Source organism: Phascolarctos cinereus, unplaced genomic scaffold (genome assembly GCF_003287225.1).
Source record: "Phascolarctos cinereus isolate Bilbo 61053 unplaced genomic scaffold, phaCin_HiC Scaffold_9;HRSCAF=440, whole genome shotgun sequence".
Classification (NCBI taxonomy): Eukaryota; Metazoa; Chordata; class Mammalia; order Diprotodontia; family Phascolarctidae; genus Phascolarctos; species Phascolarctos cinereus.
The window spans coordinates 234032846-234054697 of NW_027556402.1; the positions used below are offsets into that span (position 1 = coordinate 234032846).

The 21852-nt window shown below is 43.1% G+C and overlaps 2 protein-coding genes across 5 annotated transcripts in view; one reads left to right on the forward strand and one right to left on the reverse strand.

The window, feature by feature from the left end:
- Positions 1-6805: 6805 nt before the first annotated feature.
- RAG2 (recombination activating 2) lies at positions 6806-8412 on the reverse strand. The gene has a single exon (XM_020963941.2). It carries the CDS (start codon positions 8390-8392, stop codon positions 6806-6808), a length of 1587 nt encoding a protein of 528 aa, XP_020819600.1. The 5' UTR covers positions 8393-8412.
- Positions 8413-10981: 2569 nt separating this feature from the next.
- IFTAP (intraflagellar transport associated protein) overlaps positions 10982-21852 on the forward strand; it is an 80356-nt gene continuing 69485 nt past the window's right edge. For 3 of the 4 annotated variants that reach the window (XM_078148245.1, XM_020963935.2, XM_078148247.1), the window contains exons 1-2: positions 10982-11194; positions 16016-16053. The gene's annotated coding sequence lies outside the window, so the exon portion shown is untranslated. The remainder of the gene's footprint in view (positions 11195-16015; positions 16054-21852) is intronic. The other variant, XM_078148246.1, reaches the window with a different exon arrangement.

A 21852-nucleotide genomic window follows, 5' to 3' on the forward strand; every position in this document is an offset into this window, starting at 1 on the left:
CACAACAAGAACTTTATTTACAGGTAGACTTATGAAGTGTTGGAGTTGGGGGGGAGGCAGCCATATTTATTAATAAATGCTTGAAGAAATGGGGGCTGCATAAAACAGGGACATGGAGAGACAAGAGGAGGCAAGAATCCCCACGGCTCTTCAGACCTCCCTCAGCCTCAGCCTGGGGCCGTCCCATGCACCAAACTAAGCAGTTTCTTTCCTTAATACAGCTTCTCTTTTCTTCTTTCTTTCTTTCTCCTTCCTTCCTCCTTCCTTCCTCTTCCTTCCTTCCTTCCTTCCTTCCTTCCTTCCTTCCTTCCTTCCTTCCTTTCTTTCTTTCTTTCTTTCTTTCTTTCTTTCTTTCTTTCTTTCTTTCTTTCTTTCTTTCTTTCTTTCTTTCCTTCCTTCTTTCTTTCTTTCTCTCTTTCGTGAGGCAATTAGGGTTAAGTGACTTGCCTAGAGTCACACAGCTAGGAAGTATTGTGTGACTGAGGCCAGATTTGAACTCAGGTCCTCCTGACTCCAGGGCCGGTGCTCTATCCACTGCACCACCTAGCTGCCTCCTCAATACAGTTTCAAAAAAGAGAAAGCCTTCTGTTAATCTGGATCCAAGACCCATCCACTCTGATCCTGACAGAAGGGCAAAGGCTTAGGGTCTGGTCTGGGAAAGCCAATGCTCTTTCCTCATTTCCCACAAGCACCTTGTGTTACAGTTAGGTCCATCTCCTCCCTGTACCCTAAAAATAAGAAAATAGAATTGTAGATTGAGACCCTTAGAGTTAATCTTGTCCAACTCCCTTATTTTACAGGTGAGGAAATGGAATTAGCCCAGTGGGCAGAAGTGACACACCTAAGGTTACCCAGGTAACCTTGCAGCAGAATCAGCATTTGAACCCGGGTCTTTGGAACCCAGGTCCACCTCTTATACCTTACCACAATCAATGCATCGGCCAGCATTTATTAAGCACTTTCTGTGTGCCAGGCACTAGGAATATAAAAACAAAAAGTGGTTGGTCCTCAGCTGACATGTTAATACCTGTCAATGCCCTTGAGTAGCATCCCCATGTTGGCACAGACCTGCTCAGACTGCACCATGCCCTCCTCCTTCCTTCAAACCTGTGTCACGTCTGGATATGGAGTGATGACCAGAATGGGAAGAGCTCTTCTACGTTCCTACTATTCACCCTTTCTTCAGTACAGTACTATTCCACTGCATTCATGGACCACATGTTGTTTAGTTCTCCAAATGATGGGCCTCTACTTTGTTTCCAGTTCTTTGCTACCACTAAAAAATGCTGCTATAAGTATTTTGGGGTATGTGGACCCCGTTTTTGCCCCACCCTGTCATTTTCAATCTGGGAGCAGCTTTTCCGTCCTAGAGCTATCCCACATGCCATCCTACTTTTGTTAGCAAATCAGAAATTTATCAAAGAAACAAATAGCGGCTAACATTTACGCAGCATTTCAAGGATTTCAGAGCATTTACAGGTAGACCTATGAAGTGCTGGAGTTGGGGGGGAGGCAGCCATATTTATTAATAAATACTTGAAGAAATAGGGGCTGCATATTAGAGGCTGCTTGCTGCAGTAGAAAGGAGAGTAGCTTTGGAGTCAGGGCACCCTGGGTTGTCTGAATCCCAGCTCTACTGTTTATTTCCGATGTGACTCTGGACAAATCACTTCACCTCTGGACCTCAGCTTCCTCATTTGGAAAATAAGGGAGTTTGATTCAATGACTAGCTCAAAATCTATGACCCTATGATCTTACAGGTTTCCTATGAGGTAAGTACTTTAATTGTTGTTAACCCATTTTACAGATGAGCAAACTTAAGATTGAGAGAGAAGTCACTTGCCTGTGGTCACAAAACATCTAAGGCAGGATTCAAATTAAGATCTCTTCTGACTACCATTTTAGCAATGCCTGGGACAAAAACCCCTTGGTATACTCAGCCTTACAGCGAATTGAAGATAAATCTTTGTGCAATGCACTTGGCTCCCATGGATTCTGTCTACTTCTATTATCCATAAGAACAGAATGACTTCAGTCAGATGGACTGAATATCAGTCCTAGCAAATCTCTCCCCGTGTGTGTCTCTCTCTCAGTTCAGGAAGAAGCTGCATGGAATCCATTAGGTTTGCTCACCTGGCATATTCTATCGAGTGCCATCTCAACAATGATGCATGACCATTGATTGTCCTTCCTCCAGCTCTCTTAAAATACTATGCTACTCGACACTGTCCCATTCTCTTTTTTTCTTTTTCTTTTCCAGCCCTGCAGATACGCTTTCTCAGTCATATTATGAATCTGGAACTGGTTGTACATGTTCAATACTTAGAAATATCCGGGAAGTGGAAGGAGATACTCTCCTCTTACCTGATGCTGTCAAATGATTTTGCAAATCTCTGTTAGGGTGGCCTGAGGGTAAAGTGCAGAGATGTCTTCTTTTTAACAACCCTGCTGGAACCCTGGCAATCAAAGGGGTTAGTTTGCAGGTTCTTCAAGAGAAATTATCTCCTTACTTTATTTTTCCACCTTGCTTTTGACCTCAAACTATACTATCCAGCCAAGTCACACACTTTACTCATTAGATTTAGCACTGAATGACATTTTCATATATCATTCCACCCTCCAGGGATGAAGATTTGCCACCATTGGGCACATTTAAGAGGATACGAAATACTTTCTGAATTCCATTTCCATAGGTACTCCAAAAATGTATTGAGTGATCCAATCTAATAGACATTAATAAGATAGGTTGATAAAACATTGATTAAACACTGTGTGTCAGGTACTCTGCTAAAGGTCTTGATCTTAGAGTTGGTGTTCTAAAGGAGGAAGACAATATGTAAGGGCTCTTGCCTCCTTATTATAAGGCATTGTGCTAAGTACTGGTGATACAAAGATAAAAGGGAAGAAGAGTCCTTCCTCTCAGGAGGCTTATAATCTTTAAGGGAGATACAACATGTAAAGACACAAGTGTTGTTCAATATCAAAATATGTGTGTAATCATATAAAATTCCCTCCAATGATGCAGATGTAACCTGCCCATGCCTGTCCATCTCGTGAGACTTTTGTTCATGTCTTCCCATAGGTTCACCATAGGAAGTACATTCAATGTGCTGGAGGCCCTCCTCCATTTCTTCTGACATCCAGTGTGTACCAGTGAGCCATCTGGCTGTCCCATCTATCACCCTTTGCTCTTTCCATGTGCCCAGCCCATCTTTTCTTCCTATCACACATTTCCCTGATGATACCTTTTACTACTTTGCATGGATGAATGCCATGGTCTGATGAGGAAGAGAGTGTTAACAATCAAGGATCAGGAAAGGTTTTCTGTAGGAGAATTCATAGGAATTAAGCCTTAAAAGAAGATAGGGGATTCTAAGAGCAAAGGCAACATATCTGAAAGAAGGTAAGCTCCTCGAGGGTGTGACAGTATTTTGTTTTCTTTTTGGATACTCAGCACTTAACACATTGCTGTAAGGTACAGGTAGTAGATGCTTAATAAACTCCCATTGGATTAAATGAAGTTGGAAGAAGTGAATAGTTTCTCCAAATGACTCCTTTAAATGGAGAAGTTGCTATATTGGCATATTTAAGTTCTTGTATATTCAATTTTGTTATATTATAATCATATAATGGATGTTCCTCTTGTTGCTGAGATGAATTGAAAGGACATATTTTACATACCTGTTTTTTTTTTTCACAAAAAAACAAAAAATTCCTCAATCCAACTTGGAATTAAAAGCACCATTTGTGAGATGTGAATTTGACTGTAGACTACAATGCGTAGGAATGTGGATTATAACAGTGATTTCACTAATAAAAGGAACCAATTCTTCCAGTGCAGGTTGGCACCTTCTTTGTAAGTTAATCTTGTACAGTTGCCTATCACACTGAGGGCTTAAGAGATTTTTCCAGGGTCACATAGTCAGTACACGTAAGTCAGCACCTGGGTGCCCTCCTCACCCTGGAGAATGGAAAAAGCCGAAGGAAGCCCAAATCTCCTGAGTCACCCAGTGAAAGCAGTGTCCCTACGAATGGCCAAAGGCTCTGTTTCCTGTTAGCAGAGAGTTTGAATATCATCTAGCTGCCAACTCCCATGGTAACACTGCCTATAAATATAATAGGGCATGATGACTGAGGTCTGTTGAGAGAATGACATAGCAGAATTCTGCTCACTTATGAATAACTGAATAATTGATAAAAAGCAGTAGAAACAGAGAAACCCTTTAGACTTTATTAGTTTTATATGATAGTATTATCCACAATGGCAGATGAGAACGAATACCATAAAGAAGGAAAGAAACAAGCATTTATTAGGCACCTTTTGTGTGCTAGGTTCTGTGCTGAGAGCTCTTTACAAGTCGTATCTACTGGTTCCTTACAAACAACCCTGAGAGGTCAGTGCTGTTGTCAAATTCATTTTTCAGAGTCAGACAGAGAGGTTAAGTGACTTGCTCAGGGTCACAAAGCTAGTAAGTGTTCAAGGCCAGATTTGAGACTGGGTCTTCCTGATTCCATGCCTAGCACTCTAGGTACTGTACCATCTCCTTGCCAATGGTGTTTGAGACTGAGTAACACAACATAAGGAATCACTTTGAAGTCATATTCTTCAAATCACACCATACACGCACACTGTGTAGGCTACATCGGCGATCTTTGGGAGCTGGAAGATGAGGCCGCAGTTGAAGAGATGTGGGTTGTGTTTTTCCATCTCCCACAGGGCCTGTGTCTTCTCTGTGGGGCCCTTGATGAAGACTGATAACCAGTGATGGTAGGGCAACTGTTTTTAGGAGAAGATGCAATTTTTTCTTAGGAAAACACTCCATCAGAGGGGATGTTTATTTCTAATCCTGTCTAGTGATCAGTGGAAATCCTAGAGCTTCAAAATGAATAGTCCTTGTAACTTTCATTCTAGCTGGTGCAAAGCGTATTCTTTTTCCTGTTAAGTGTCTAATTGAACCTTACTAAGCTCACTGATTTTACAATATCTTTTGGCATACAACTGCACAGGTTAACTAGGCACTAAATAAAAAAAAAAAAGGAAGATCCTCTTTTACCCATTTGTAATCACATGTCTTTTAATTTCATCAACTATCTTTAGCTTCTCTTGAAGGAATTCAATAAAAACATCTGACTGGCCTTCACACTGGTAATTTCATTACTACCCCTCTTAACACCTCCTCAGTTGCCTCTCTTTCATTTTCACAGGGCTCAACGGTCCTGATCTTCCTCTTCTTATGAAATTGTCTTCAAAGGCTTCAGGTTTATGAGGGAGGATTTGGGGCCAGAAAGGCCCTTAGAGATAAAACAGTCCAGGTTCCCCTCATTTAGGGATGAGGATTCTGCAACCCAGAGGTCACTCTCACTTGGAAAGGTTACACAGGGGATCAGCAGCAAAGCCAGGAACAGAACAAGGTTCTCTGAGCCCAAGTGTGTGATCTTTCCAGTGCACCTGGTGATCGGCTGGAGCTCAGCAACTGAATTAGTTGTAACTAATTCAGCTCAGTGCTCCTGAAGCTCTGATGATGAGTAGGGCATGGAGTCTATACTGTAGACACTTGGGGATGGTGACTGATATTGACTAGAACTGGAAAGATGTTAGGACTAAATGTTCCCTTTTCCCTATGCCATTAGATAGACATTAAAAAAAATGAGATCCTAGACCTAGACTATAGGTTCAACGTGATGTAGAGGAAAGGTTATCAGGAATGCTGGGTTCTGGTCTCAGCTTTGCCACTAATTAGCTGTCTGACACTGGGCAACAGAAGGCATAACTAGGGTGGGGTGATCAGAGTTTTTCCCTAAGGTGCTGAAGTTTAAAGGGCATTCCTTTGGTAACAGATGACTGGCTTTCTTCCCCCTGGGTTTCCCACACTGTGGAAGAGCTCTGAGTTTTCTACCCTTGAGCAGAATAGCGTTGTCATATCTCAGAGTATCTATCCATCTTTTCTCCTCCCAACTGAATTTCTGTTTAAAAATTTATGTGAGGGTGAGTTTTATGCTGCTTACTTGGGGGAATGTTTGTGAAACTTGCCCTAGGTTTAAAATAAACAACACCCCTCTGTTAGGTAGTCTCTATATCTCAGTCTCATTTGTCAAGTGGGTTAATCTTGTCTCGTGGGCCTGTTGTGAGGACTTAAGACGGTGGGGTCAAACTCCAAAAGAAATGGTGCCACTAAATGGTATATAAGGATCCCTGCAGGCTGCCATGTTGACTGAGAAAACTACATATTAACATTATCTGTGTTCCATTGCACTTTTATTTATTTTGTTAAATATTTCCCAACTACATTTTAATTTGAATGGGCTACTCTCAGTATTGCTGGCCATATGTTTTGTATCTCTGACCAAAAAGGCATAAAAATATTTTAAATAATTAAAAATTCTACAGAAATGGGAAGTATTACTGGTGTTATTTCTACGTTTAAGGTTTTCATGGGTAATATTCAGATATGAAAGTCTCAATCGAAATGAGACTGAATTTGGAGTCAGGGGACCTGAGTTCAAATTTTGTTCTGCTCCTTACTCTGTGACCTTAGACACATCTTATAACCTTTTTGGGTATCAGGTTCCTCATGTGTAAAATAAAGAGGTTGGATATAAAGTCTCTTCCAACTCCAAAGTTATGATTTGGAAGCTTCTATGTGTGTTACTTGCTAAACTTACAATAAATGTATTTGGAATTGTACTTTATGAATTCTGTTTTTTTCAGTGGACAAAATAGAAATCCCACATATTAGAATTGTGATTCTTTAGCTTACATCTAAATATTGATGCATGAAACTGAAATTTAAAAATTCTTATAATTCTAATCAAATAACTTTCTAAAAAATGATTTCTTGGCTGGAGTTATTATTTTCACGGGGGCTTTTTTGCGGAGGGGTTTCAATGGAGTTCTTTTTAAAGGCAGAATCTTTTTCGGTGTTTGCAGGCCCCTTGCCATCTCTACATGCTCATTGCAGAAATATTTACTGCTTCCTTCTGAGAGACGAATGAGCAACTGCTCAGCCAAGTTCATACACTGGGCATGGACCCAGTGGCCATCTCCATGAGAACAGTAGATCATGGCAGGTTTATTGAGTTCAGTGGAATAGAAGGGTACCCAGGTGTTGATGTCAACATCACAGGTGGGGCAGCAGGTGATCCAATAGCCTGTTTCTGATTCATCTTCTTCATCGTTTTCATTATAGGTGTCAATATCATCATCCCCATCAAAGCTGTTGATTTCTGTGCTGAAACAAAATTCTTCTGAGTCTTCGAAGGGAGTGGAGTCCCCTGGGTCTTCTGTTGATGTTTGACTGCAGGAGAATGTTGCCTGTTCTTCTGCTACTGGGTCATCTCCATCGCACTTCAAGATGTAGAAGTAGTGTGCATCTGACATTGTTTGTTTATTGTCCCCTGGTATACCAAGAAAAACGGTCCCATTTCCCATGCTGCTTCCAAACCACAATTTGCTGTGTTTGATATCAGGGGTCCAATCTGGGGTCTCCATATCTTGGATCTCAATCTTGTTATCCTCTACGGTGACAATGTTGCAGACCATCCTTTTTTGATTTTCAAGCTGGTAGCCCCCCACAATGACAAACTCATTGCTTTTAGTTTTAGTGAGGATAGCACTGGAGATTGAGACTCCTCCTGGTAAGACAGTGCAACTCACAGCTGGGCTCCCCAGTGGTAGATCCACCTTCAGTCTGTATAGGCTGGGGGGTCGGCTATTATGAGTGAGACAATGGCCCCCTAGAATGTAAATGGTGTCATTTCTGGCAATGGAGACATGAAAGGAGAGCCCATCCTGGAGCTCTGGAAAGGTGTAGGAGGTACAGCATCCAAATTCAAAATCCATTAAGAAGACATATGGAGAGCAGTCAATGACACTATTCCATTTTTCTGTGGTCCTCTGGGCAGATGGCATATAGGACCGTCCTCCAAAGATAACACATCTGCTCTTTCCTTGGCTATAAACCACATCGATGGTGTGGCCATATCTTGCCTCAGGAACATCTCCAACCAACTCCTTCTCTGTACAACGAAAAGTAACCTTCTTGTTGTTCTTACAAATGGCACTCATGATGTAAATCTTATTCGACAGTTCATTGTTTGGGGTTTTTCCTCCATGGATGATATACTGAACTTTCTCCGACTCGAGGCTACTTTGGAAGGTGCATGTGGCTGGGTATCGAAGAGGTGGGAGGTAGCAGGAGTCCTTAGAGAAAAGAGCAGGTTTCAGTTTGAGCTGGTTCCTCTTGACATCAAAGAGAAAAACACCAGTGGGGCAAGACCTCTTGGGCCAGCCTTTTTGCCCAAAGAAAAAAACTTGTCCATCAAAATTCATCAAAGAGAAACCCGGTTGGATTAAGGAGGCATTATTATTCACAGTTATCATCCGTAGGGACATATTGACCGATGATGGGCAGATCCTTTATCTGAAGAAATCATAGAAAACAATAGTAAGAACTCACATTTTCATACCACTTTTGTTGATCATTGTTCAATCATGTCTGACTCTATAGGACCCTTTCTTGGCAAAGATACTGGAGTGGTTTGCCATTTTCTTCTCCAGTATGTTCCCATTTTACAGATGAGGAACTAAGGCTAGTAGAGGTTAAGTGACTTGTCTAGGGTGACACAGCTAGTGTCTGAGGTTAGATTTGAACTCAGGAAGATGAGTCTTCCTGATTTCAAACCCAGTGTTCTATGTGCTGTGCCACCTAGCTGCCCTTAAAGTAAATAAATATTAACATATGTATATATACATATACTTATATGTGTATATATAGGAATTTATATTTTTTGGATATATAGGTATTTGAACTTGTATATGTGTGTATGTAGGTATATGTATACACAGGTGTATATATATATGTATAGATACATATATACACACACATATACATATATACACACAAAGTAATTAAATACGAGGTTGTTTGGGACAGAGCCTCAGAAAAGTGAAAAGACTTGACCAGGATCTCCCTACTAGTGTGAGCCAGGATTCTAACCCAGGCCTCTTGAGTCTCAGTCCAAGGTGCCTGCTGCTGCATGGTGGCCCTGGCAAGATTGCATTGCTCATAAGTGATCACCCCATTGGGAGAGCCACCCGCAGTGTTTTCTTTTTCACACTTGAGCTCAGTCATCTAGACCGGCAGCCAGGTGGAGACAGGAATTCAAGTTCAAGTTCATTCTCAGAAACTTACTTGCCATGAGACCTTGGGCCAGTCATTGATTTCCCAGTTTCAGACACCAGGAAAGTCAGCTGCCTATAGCTTTCACTCCATTAGCCTTTTCTCCCCTTGGAGAGCTTTTCCCTGAATCTCCATCTTGGGGAAGGGCCCCATCCAGGCAATCTCTGATTCTCTGGACTTGGCCACGATGTCCCAGCCCAGGTAATTTTCTCTCCCCCCTCCCCTTTGCAGTGCTGTCTTCAACCACTAGAATGTAAGCCCCCTGAGGGCAGGGACTGTCCTTTTGCTTGTATTTGTATTGCTGGTGCTTAGCTTGGTGCCTGGCATGTGGTAAGGATTTAATACACTGGTCTTTCAGCCTTGGTTTCCTCATCTGTCAAAAGGCAATTACAACAGTACGTGCCTCCTAGGGTAGTTGAGAGCATCAAATGACAAAAATGCACGGAAAGCACTTTGCAAGCTTTAAAGATATATGTAAGTTTTTATTGCTCTTCTTCCTTCTGTTTAGAGCTGGAATGATCTCCCAGCTCTGCAGGCTGTGATCTAGTGCAACCCTTTACTTTTCAAATGGGGAGACTGAAGCAAACACAGGTTAGGTGACTTGCCCAAGCTCAAACAGCTGGTGAGAGGCAGAAGCAGGATTTGACCTTGGACCCTGAAGACTAGCCAAGAACCTAAGATGATGGAGTTAAAGAAGGCCAGGAGAGGGTGGGTAAGTCACCAAACTTTAAATGCATAGCTAAGTGGCAGGGCAGGATTTGAACCCAGGTCCTCTGATCCCAAATTCAGCACTCTTCAAATGATATCCAAGTCCCTCAAATAAATCATCCTATTGGTAAGAATGACCTTGGGGAAGCCCGATCCGGCAGTGGATAGAGTTCAGGGCATTGTAAACAAGGTGGATGTTAGTGTGTGTAAGGAGGATTTTGTTTTTCCTTTTTAGATAGTAGTTCCAGGACCCTAAATAATATTTCCCATGAATTATGGTTGAAAACATCACCACGCTTGCACAGTGAGATACGGGGATGATGTGTGATATTTGCTATGCTTGTGCTGAGTGACCACATTGCTACAGTTAACCTGTGAGGTTAGTGTTGGTGAGATGCCTTCTTTGTCTTTTGTCCCATAAAGCAAGCGTGCACTGGCCAGTGGGATCTGGATCGTGCATAGAGGAATGCATGTACCTGCCTTGATCGGCCCCCATCAAGGCTGGAGGCAACACTGCGGCTTAGGGGACCAGTAGGAGGCCCAGCGACCCCCCCCCCCGCAAGTTTGATTAGGGAATGCTGTAGGAGCTGGAGCTCCCATCAGCAGTACACTGCCTTTGAGAAGACTAGACTGCAATAAAGTAAGTTTATTTAACCCTCCAAAGCTGTCTTCCTGTCTGACCCGACCAAAAGGGAACCTGCGCTAAAACATCTGTTAGCGTCAGGAGCCCTCCTGCGTTGTCCTGCTCAACAACGGTGTCACCTGAGTGTTTAGCTAGGAAACAGGCCTGTGATCGAGAAACCCCGAGTTCACATTCGGACTTAGATACTTAACTAGCTTTGTGACCCTGGGTAAGCCACTCAACCCTGTTTGCCTCAGTTTCCTCATTTGTAAAATAAGCTGCAGAAGGAAATGGCAAACCACTCCAGCATCGTTGCCAAGAAAATCCAAAATGGGGTCACAAAGAGTCAGCCACCAATGAACAACAAAAACAAAACAGCTAACAACAACAGACAAAAAACGAATGGCCCCGTTAGGTCAGGAGTTCCGGAACCTTCTACCAGAGCTCTTCCAGCCCTGGGGAACAGGTTTAAGGAGAGGACTTGTTTCCCCGGGAATTCTGGGAAGTGTAGTCCCAGTTGCCTACACAGTCCTCAGTCCTGCGCGCCAGACGGAAACTACATTTCCTAGAAGCTTTTTCGTTAAGAGATGCGGGGCTGACGGGCGGCCCAGGCCTCCCCCTGCTCCCAGAGGGAAGGAAGCCGGGACTCCTCTCAGCTGAAGATCGAGGAGCACAAAGCTACGAGGTGAGCGTGCAGGCCGACTCTGCCGCCGAGGCCCAACGGAAGGGGCGGCCCCCGGCCCGGAGCAGCGGGGAGCCGCCGTTGTCATGGCGACGCGAGCCCTCGCCCCGCCTGCGCCCGCCTCCTCCTGCCCCTCCCTGGCTACGTGAAGGAGCCCGAGCTGGGGGTGCGGCGGGGTGAGGGACGAGAAGAGCAGGCTTGGGAGGCCGTGGGGCCCAGCCACCTGCATCTCACCGAGGGGACACTGAGGCAGGGGAGGGACGCGGGCTCACAGACCTAGAGCGGGCAGGGACCCTGGGGATCATTGAGCCACCTCCCTCATCCCATTTTACAGACGAGGAAACTGAGGCACAAAGCAGTAGTGAGATACGGGCTCATCGATCCAGCCTTCATTGATTTCCCACCGCCCACGACAACTGGGGCCCGAGAGAGGGGAGGAGACTTTTCAAAGGCTGCGCCAGTAGTACGTGGCTGAGGATTCGAACTCGAGCCCTTGGGCTCCAGAACCAGCGCCGCAGGGCCTCGGAAGGAGGCAGCTTTTCTAATCAGGGGTGGCAGGGTGGAGACTACCAGATCTGAAGTAGGACTGACCTGGATTCAAATCCTGCTTTTGCTGTTTGCGAGCTGGGTGACCCTAGGCAAACCATTGACTCTCCCGGAGCCTCTTTTATTCCTGCGTTAAGTGGAGTAGGGAGGGGCACAAGACCTGGCATTTCATGGGTGTGGGGGACTCCCTGTGTCACGGGAGGTCAGCACTTTCTCCTCCAGCCCTGAGAGGTCAGCCTGCCCAGGGTCACAGAGTCAGTGTGTGTCACAGGCAGCACTCGAACTCAGGACTTCCTGGCTTCCAAGTCAAAACTCTGTAGGCTATCCTGCTCGTCTGCTAAATAGGCTTTATAATACCTAGAGCGCTTTCGAGGTTTAAATGTGACTGCATGGAAGGTGCTTTGCCAACCTTAAAGCCCCACATGTGCTTCAGATGTCACTCAGTCATTATTAAGGAAAAAGCCTCCTTCTGAGCCTCAGGTGGAAAACGAGCTGGGATTTTGATGGCTGCTACATACACAATGGAAGAAAGTTGAATGAAAGGAGCCCTACTCTTAATTTTTCTATTTCATATCAGCGTATTTTTTGTTTCTTTGGGTTCATCTTTCTCTATCCCTCCCTATGCCCTTTCATTTTCTGTCTGCTGTGTTAGAATTTAGTTCAGATCTGAGCCCTGACATTGTTTTATCGTCATGTGGGCTTGGCCAAACCACAGAATCTCAGTATGTCTGAGCTTGAAGAGTTAGTGACATTATCTAATCCCAGGGGTTTTAACCTTTTTTTTCTTTTTGTGCCTTTGAGCCGCCTTTGGACTTTCCCTGAATGTTTTCAAATCCATGAAATAAATCACATAGGATTGTAAGGGAAACCAATTTTGTTGACACATAATTATCAAAATATTAACAACTTCACATTTTCCTGGCCAAGAACTACTGATCTAATCTGATCCTCTCATTTTACGCCAGAAGAAGCTGAGGCAAAGTTAGATACCAAATAAAGGACAAAGCCAAACTCAAATCCAGGCCTTTTGAGGATTTTGACCTGAAGTTTAGTATTCTGCACCACACTTCTTTCCCGTGAACCTCCCTGAGCTTTAATTTCTTTATCTTTCAAAGAAAGGACATAGTACTTTCACTGCATATTCACGCAGAAGCAGGGTAAATGTGAATTATTGTTAGGCAAGCCAGTCTCCCTCTCTTTTTTTGTCTCCTTTCTCCAAAGAACAGCTAGGAAAATGGTGGAAGTGGGGTCTATTAGTTGCTACCTCTAATTCTCACTGTCCTGCTTTCTGAGATGGGAAGGTCTTTATGTCTTTTTTGAGAACAAGTTGGTATTTAATCAAATCTGCTTTCACATATGAGAGTGCAAGTCTAGTTCATAGTAGCCACTTGTTCAGCATTGATGACAAAAGCAAGCCAGGCCCTGCCCTGAAGGGTTTACATTCTACTAGGTGTATATGGCAAGTATACAGAGAAGTATAATACAAGTTAATTTGAAGTAGGGGAGGGCATCTTCATTTGGGAAGGCTCCACAAGAGGGGACCCTGACCCTGATCCTTGTAGGAAACCATTTTTTTACAAGGGGCTGAAATGAGAGGGGGCAGGAGTCAGGTGTGGAAGATGGCTTACGTCAATACCTAGAGTTGGGAAATGGAATGTCAAGTTTGGCACATGACTAGGGTCTGGGTCAGATTGTCAGGTCTGTGTAGAGGAGTCTTCTGAAATAAGGCCTGAAAGATAGGTTGGAGTCAGATTATGTAGGGCTTTAAATGTCAGCTGGAGAAATTTGTATTTTTATAATTTATTCATTGGTAATGGAGAGCCACTGAAGCTTTTTGAGTTGGGTCATGATAAGGTTGGACCTGGGCCTTTGGAAGATTTGGCCAGCTGTGTGGACAGTGGATCACAGAGGGAAGAGATTGTTGGCAGGGGAACCAAGTAGGAAGCTCTGATAGAAAGTCCAGGGGAGAGGTGATGAAAGCCTGGACTAGAGTGGTAACTGGGAGGTAGAGAGGTGGGGATCTAGGAGAGAGGTTGTGGAGGCAGAATTGACAAGACCTCCAGTGGATTGGGTATAAGGAATGAGGGCAGGAAGTAACTCAGAATAAGGTTATGAAACCCCAGTTCACTGAGAGAATGGTGGTGCCTCCCCCCGAAGAAATACGGAAGCTTGAAAGAGATGACTTTTGGGAGGGGGGAGATAATGGCTTCCATTTTGAGCATTAAGGTTGACATGGTCGGGGAACATGTGAGTGGAGATGGTGATATGGGATTGGGGTTTAGGAGTGGGATAATGGCCAGATACATAGATAAGGGGAGTCTTTTGTGTTTCACCATGGTAAAAGTAAGATCAGCAAGGAGAGAGTGTATAGAGAGAAGAAAAGAAGGCCCAGAACATAGATGTCTTGGGGCCATCCATGATCGAGTATGGGAGATGGGCGATGACCCAACGAAAGAGACGGAGAAGTGGTCCTATAAGAGATGCATCAGGGTAGAGCAATGGTAGGGAGGCTGCTGCTTTCTGTAAGCCGATGTGGCAAGGAGGTACTGAAACTGGCTGAGATTTTAGGAATTATTTCTTATTTCAACTATGAAAAGTAGCACAGTCTCTTTCCTAAAGGTACTTATAATGTAATAGAGTGAAGGAGATTCATGTAATACCAACATTCCTATGGCATTGTAAAGTTTGCAAAGTGCTATATATATACATTTATACACATACATATAGATATGCACACATATGTATTACATACCTACCCATGTGTAAATGTCTATTATATGTACACATATATACATATCTATCTAATAAATAAAATCTTTTGTTTGAAATACTCAGACAAGTCTGGTTCAAGGTGGAATGTGATAAGTGCATTTCTTAAATACCCTTTACCATGCAAAGTAAGTATAATTAGACCTTATTTAGAACATGAACTTTAGAGGGATGTTGGGTCCATGAATGCAATATACCATCCCTGTCTAAATAGTAGCAAAACTAAGGCCAAGAGGTTCAGGAAACAAACAGAAACAGTAGTGTCAGAGTGGAGCAGGGAAATACATCTTGGATTTATTGGGCTCTTTTTTAATACGCTACTAAATCTCTACATCTGAACCTGTCCCAAGTGGTGCTGTTAGTGTATAATAACTTGTCACGCTTGGAGGAGGATGATCTTAATGCTGGCAGGTGATTGCTAAGCTTTGGGAACTAGGACGACTGCTTCTTCTGTTCGGATTTTTAACCTATCGGGCTAAACGGGACTGGTTAGGGATAGAATGAGTCACCGTCAGTGGCTTCCCTTTGCCCCCACGATAAAGGTCGAATTCCTTCCTTTGGCATTTAAAGGGAGGCAGCTAGGTGCTGCAGTGGACAGAATGTGAGACTTGAAGTTAAAAAGACCTGGGTTTGAATCTTGGCGCTGTCACTTACTAGCTGTGGGATTCTAGGCAAGTCACTTGACTTCTTTGTGCCTCAGTTTCCTAATCTGTAAAATGGGGATAATAATAGCAGCCACCTCTCTTTTTGGTGTTGTTGGTGATCTAATGTGATCACATGTATAGCACTTTGCAAACCTAAAGCACCTTGGAAATTCTAGTATTATTAGCCATTAATAAGGCTATTTATGGTCTAGCTTCACCTACCTTATTTGACACTACTCTCCATCACATACTCTATGCCTCAGTATAACTGGCCTTCTGGCTGTTCCATTTACATCTGTGTATTTGTGTGAGCGACCTTGTGCTGCCTGCCTAGAACCTATTTCTTCTTCTCTGCTTGTGGAAATTCTTCTCTTCTGTAGCCAAACTCAGGGGTCACAGCCTCCCTGAAGTCTTCCCTAAAAGCGATCATGTCTCCTTCAGTTTTCCTCGAGCATTTTGTTTCCCTCTCTTCCTTGTCCTTGTCACATTTCTCTTTGCATCACACGTAATGGGGCACCATGTATCCTCCCCTTTGGATTGTAAGCAGATCGCATGTTGCTTTTCACTTTGTATCCTTAGTGCCTGACATGGGCCTTACAAATAAATAGGAAAGTGCTTAAAAGTGCTTGAATTAAATTGGAGGTCCTGAGGTCAATTCAAATAACACAATTTAGTGCCTTTCTCTTATGTCCTTTTCCCTCAGTCTTTCATCCCACTAGGCTGCCAGGGATTGGAGAATCAGGAATTCCTTCAGTAGTGGTTGGTGCTTCTACCTAGAATCAGTGCTCCATGTTATATCTTATTACATTTTTGACCTGCCATCCCTTTGATTCGCTGTTGGTAACTCACCTCATTGTCATTGCAGGGGCCTCAGGACAGTGGCTGAGATGACAAATAAGTAAGGTAAGTTTGCCTTCCGTGTTTAGCAGCACTCATCAAATATTTCTCTATTCAGTTTAAAAAAAACTTCCTATTTAAATCAGGTAAGTAATACACATATGTAAATGATCAAATATGTTTCATCAGCACAACCCATTATTTGGCCCTATTTTTTTGGTTAGTTATGTGTCACTTTACAGGGTCAAATATATTTTCCTTGAACTAGGCAGTTTTACATTGTCCACAGTTTTCATATGGTTGCCATGCCTTAGTTTTAAAAAAAAATACTGGAAATAAAAATAATGTAACAATGATCTTTCTTTAAAAAAGAATAAGTTAAAATGGGCCAAATTTTAAACAAGGCACTATTCTTTAACCGAGTGAAATTTCAAAGTAAGCACACCTTGAAGAGCTTTTCTAAAAGACAGAAATCTCATACCATTACACTTCTATGGTTTTTCTAACCCCATGCTAACATTTCTCAGTGGAGAATTTCATTTATTCATTTTGAAGCCAAGAGCAGAGATTATATTCAAACCAAGTCTACAATATGAGGTCTGGGTTTGTAGTTTCTCATATCAATCTTCCTTCCTCCTCCTCCCTGGTTTTTTCCTTCTTGAAGAAAGTACTGGAGTCTGGATTAAGATCAGATTTGATCGGTCAGTATTGCCCATGTTTTCTGATCACCCCTTAATAGCCGATAACTTTATGTAACTGCTGGCATTTAGTGTATGAATTAACACCATCTTGCAAGGTTAATCAGGTTTGATGCATACATTATTTGATTTTTGCTAGCAGTAAAGCTGGGATTAGTTTTTCTTTCTGACAGTTCTGCCAGGGAAGCATTTGTGCACTAAGATTAATACACAGCTCTCCAAAGGCACAGGGATTAAATTCCCACAGTGTGCTGAGCCAGAAAAGCCCCCAGCTTCCCCATTCTTCATTATCCCTTCCCCATCTGGACACCCAGTCCACTTGAAATGAATAAGCTTCTGAAGTGTGGCATTATAATTTCCCCCAAAGTTTATGAAGTGGCCCCCAGCTTTAGATTTGGTAGAAATAAATGGATTGGACCTACCTGAGCACCCGAGGGCCTGCTTCCCCCTCCCTGAAATCTTTGTGTCTAAGCCAGGATTAAAATGTCAGCACTTTGGGAAGATTCTGTGCCTGCATGCTGGTGCCGTGGCAGCAGAAAGCTGACAGTGAGAGAGTATGTGTGTGCTTACAGATGTTCTAATGAACACTCTTCAAATGTGGGTAACTGGCTGTGACCGTTTCCCCCCCCCTTCAGATGGTTCAGGAAGATACCCAGCAGGGCATATGGTGTATGTTCAAAATTTAACTGTTTCATGACTAGTCAGAGAACAGGGAAGGGTGATGGTGCTGGTGGTGGTGATGGAGGAGGACTCAGTTTGGACTTGTGAAGATATGTTTCTTTGGCATGTGAATTTTATTAAAAAAAACATTTTAGAGAATAATAACAACAAATTAAAGTTTTATCAAATGTGAATACTTCTCCTAAAGTAGAGATTACAGTCAATCAATCAATCAGTAAACATTTATTAAACACCTTATATATGCTAGAGGCCGTGCTAATACAAAAAAGAGGCAGAAGATGGTCTTTTGCCCCCAGAGAGCTTACAATCTAATGGAAGACAATGTGCAAACAAATATATACAAAACAAGCCATATGCAGGGCAAATAGGCGATAATCAGGAGAGGGAAGGCACTGGAATGAAGAGATGTTGGGGAAGGCTTCCTGTAGAAAGTGGGACTTTTGCTGGGACTTCAGGGAAGCTGAGGAGGTCAGTAGTCAGAGTGGAGGAGGGAGAGTGTTCCAGGGACAGGCACAGCCAGAGAAAATGGCCAGAACCGAGAGACTGAGAGTCTTGTTCATGGAACAGCCAGGAGGCCAGTGTCACTGGATTCAAGAGTGTGCTTTGAATGCGAGAGCATTTTCTTTTCGATCCTGGAGGTGATAGGGAGGCACTGCAGTTTACTGAGTACAGGGTGTGACATGATTGGTCCTGAGCTTTAAGAAAATCACCTTAGTGGCTGAATGGAGGAAAGACTGGAGTAGGGAGAGACTTGAGACAGGCAGACCCACCTGCAGCTATTGCAATAATCCAGGCAGGAGGTGATGAGGGCCTGTACCAGGGTGGGGGCAACATCAGAGGAGAGAAGGGGGTGTGTTTGAGAGGTGCTGCACAGGTGAAATTGAAAGGCCTTGGCAACAGCTTGGATATGGGGAGTAAGAGATAATGAGTCCAGGATGACTCCTAGGTTGTGAGCCTGAGGGAGTAGGAAGATGGCATTGCCCTCTACAGTAATAGAGAAGGTAGGGGTTGAGGGTGGGTGGGAAGGTGCAGTTAGGGAGAAAAATGATGAGTTCTGTTTTGGACTTATTGAGTTTAAGATGTCTACTGGACATCCAGTTCAAGATGTCTGAAAGGCAGTTGGAGATGCAAGATTGAAGGTCAGCAGAAGGATTGGGGCAGGAAAGGTAGATTTGAGAATCATCTGCATAGATAGTTAAATATTAATAAAGATAAGTAGATAATTAAATCCCATGGAAACTGATGAGATCACCAAGTAAAGTAGCATGGGAGAAAAGAAGAAGGCCAAGGGCAGAATCTTGAGGGACACCTATGGTTAGAGGGCGTGATCCAGAAGAAGACCCAGAAAAGGAGAGAGAAGGAGCAGTCAGCTAGGTAGGAGGAGAACCAAGAGAGTGGTATCCCAAAAACCTAGAGAGAAGAGAAGTTCAAGATGGAGAGAGTGATCAACAGTGTCAGAGGCTGCAGAGAGGTCAAAGAGAATGAGAACTGAGAAAAGGCCGTTGGATTTGGCAACTAAGAAATCATTTATCACTTTGGAGGGAGCATTTTTGGTAGAATGATAAGATTGGAAGTTGGAATGGAATGAGAGGAGAGAAAATGGAGGCGCCTATTGTAGATGGCCTTTTTGAGGAGGTTAGCTACTATGGGCAAAAGAGAAATAGGATGATGTTTAGTAGGGATGGAAAGGTCAAGTGAAGTTTTTTTTTTTCAGGATAGGGAAGAAATGGGCGCTTTTGTAGGCAGTAGGGAATCCACTGGTAGACAATGAGAGATTGAAAATAAGCAAAAGAGTGGAGATGACAGAGGGGGCCATCATTGGAGGAGATGGAATGGAGTGGGATGGCTTGAACAAGTAGGAGGGTTAGCCTTGGTAAGGATATAAGGCCAGTTTATCATGTGAGGCAAGGGTGAAGGAGAGAGTGTTAGAAGGTATCTGAGTGATAGAAGATGAGGAAGAGTGGAGAAGAAGGAGCTCACAGTGAATGGCCTCAATTTTTTTTGTACAATATGAGGCAAGGTTCTCAGCTGAAAGAAGGGAGCAAGGGGAACCATGGAAAGTTTGAGGAGGGATAAAAAGATTTGGAAGAATTGCTGTGGAGAGAGGGAGAGTGAGTTCAGATCCTGACAACTTAGATGTGTATTTCCAATGGCGTTTTTGTTTGGGGACCTAATGAAAGGGGGCTTATGTCTAGTTTTAGTACCCTTAGCAGTAACTTACATGTGGTTGAAGGATGAGTGAGCCAGAGTGAAGAATCAGCATAGTGCTGATTGGTTTCCAGAAATGGCATGGATGTCACCCTAAAGGATATAGAAGAGGAGAAACGAAGTTGGCCAGCCATGTAGTGAAGATGAGGGGACGACACATAGCCTTGATGCTGCTATGTTAAAATGTTCAGAGCAAGGCCTCTGTTATGTGGGCTGCATCCTTAATGGAGGATTTGTGGAGAGATGTGAACAAGAGTTTTACGGTGGGAGAAAGTTGCCTACATGGGTTGCAGTTTGCATGGGCAGGCTGATGAAATCACAGATCAGTTGGAATATGGTTTCCATTGATTAGAACATTTGCCCATACCTTTAAAAATGGTGATGTCTATTCCAGATATTTCTTTTAGATTACCTTTTTGGTTTGGCAGCAAACTAGATTCCACAGGATCTTTTTTTACACTCTGTTTGTATTGGCACGTAAGAGCTATGATTGATTTCAAAAGAAAGCATGATCAGGAATTCAAATGAGGAATATCAGAGAATTGGCATACCGGGTATCCCATGGTCTGAATTTATCAACACAAATTAAATAGCACACAATAGAAATGATTACAAGCTATTGGCTGGTTTCTTAGATGAGGGATTTTAGTAATACCTAGGTAACTAGAGACAGGTTCAGTGCATTTTTCAGAACAGAGCATAACAGTTGCATTCTAGGAAGGTTGAGATTTAGCAAAAATGGAGGGTCATAGAATTCAGGGCAGGTAGGAAGGTCCCTTAGATTGTCTAACCCTTTTATTTTATATATTGGGAAGATGAGGCCCTGAGAGATGAGGTCACCCAGGACTGAAGCTCCGATGTGCTGACTCCAGAGTCAGTGCTCTCAGAGCTTAGACTGCACATGCCGCTTCATTGAGTGTTAGTGAATTTTAGAATCGCCCTGATCGAAGGCAGGCAGTCTGCCCTGCTGATGTCTTGTATGACACCTAGAAGAGAAGTGGCTGGTCAGCAGCATGCCAGCGCCCACTGTGTATGGCTCAGTAGGGCCCCTCGGGAGAGTTAGAAAGGAAGTGTTGGATATAGTGTGGGCCTCAAAGAGTAATGGGAAAAGGCAGCGACACAGGCAACTTCTGGTTGTGGTTACGTATGATCGGAATTATCTTGACTCTTCTTTTCCTGCGTGATTCAGCATTTCTGAGGAAGTCACAAATAGAGAAATCACAGTCATAAGTTATGTTTTCTTCTCCCTGTTTTCAGGCAGATCAGAATTCAAGCTGTTACTTTAACATATTTCTGTACCCTTGTCTTAAATCAGAAGCACATGAACATTTGTAGAATGGGAGTAAATATAATCCCAAAGGTAGAAAAAAAATCTTTGCATCTGTGTGTATTTGGAAGGCTTAACGAGGCAACATACTGATCTTTGGATGGAACTTGATGTCAACAGTGAGGACACTCTCTTTCCCCAGTGCAGATTTTAACCTCTTCATGGCTTCTCATCCTATGCCATTTTTGTGCATACTTTTCCTGAAATCCTTTAGAAAGGATACACCCAAGTAACTGGAGGCTTCCCAGGATTCATTTACTGTCTTAAAGTTGCCACTAGACTGTGGATTGTCTGCTAATTTGTTTATCATTTCAGTGGCGTGACCAGGCCCCCTCCTTTTTGAATGCTACATGCCTTCAGTGCTGTCTTTTCTGTCACTTCTCATGGACTAGCCACCCTTAGTAATATGTTACAGTATCTTTCTGCTGGCCATACATTTTTATGTTGCCTTTTGGGCTACTTGTAATTTTATTTCTTCTGAGATTGTGATCTTCCATAATTTATAGTGAAATAACATTGCCGAGAAAATATTTGTATGAAAGAGATGGCTTTTTTTTTCTTTTTGGCAGTGAGAACTTTGAGATCTTTGAAAATATGAGTTACTATGTTTCCCAAATAAGACTCAACCTGATCTCCTTTTACTTAATTCTAGACTTAGACTTAAATAAGTAATGAATTGTCTATATACATTTTCATGAGCAGCTCTGGCCCATCTCTGTGGGTCCAAGATGGTTGAGAAATTGTGTAGTGCTTTTAGTGATCCTGAGCTTTTCCTGGGATAGGGAGAGACCTGCCTTTAGAAGCGCAATATCCTTCCAGTGATGCTGAGTGGCGAAGGCTTTGAATATTACGGTGTCCAAAGACTTAAAATTGAGCCTCACCAAAGGCCAGTGCAGTAGGCCACAACAAGTTACCCACAAAGAGTTATGAAAAGAAAGCTGCAGAGAGGAT

Coding starts and splice junctions, on each gene's coding strand:
- RAG2 (XM_020963941.2), bottom strand. CDS start 8,392: ATGTCCCTACGGATGATAACTGTGAATAATAATGCCTCCTTAATCCAA.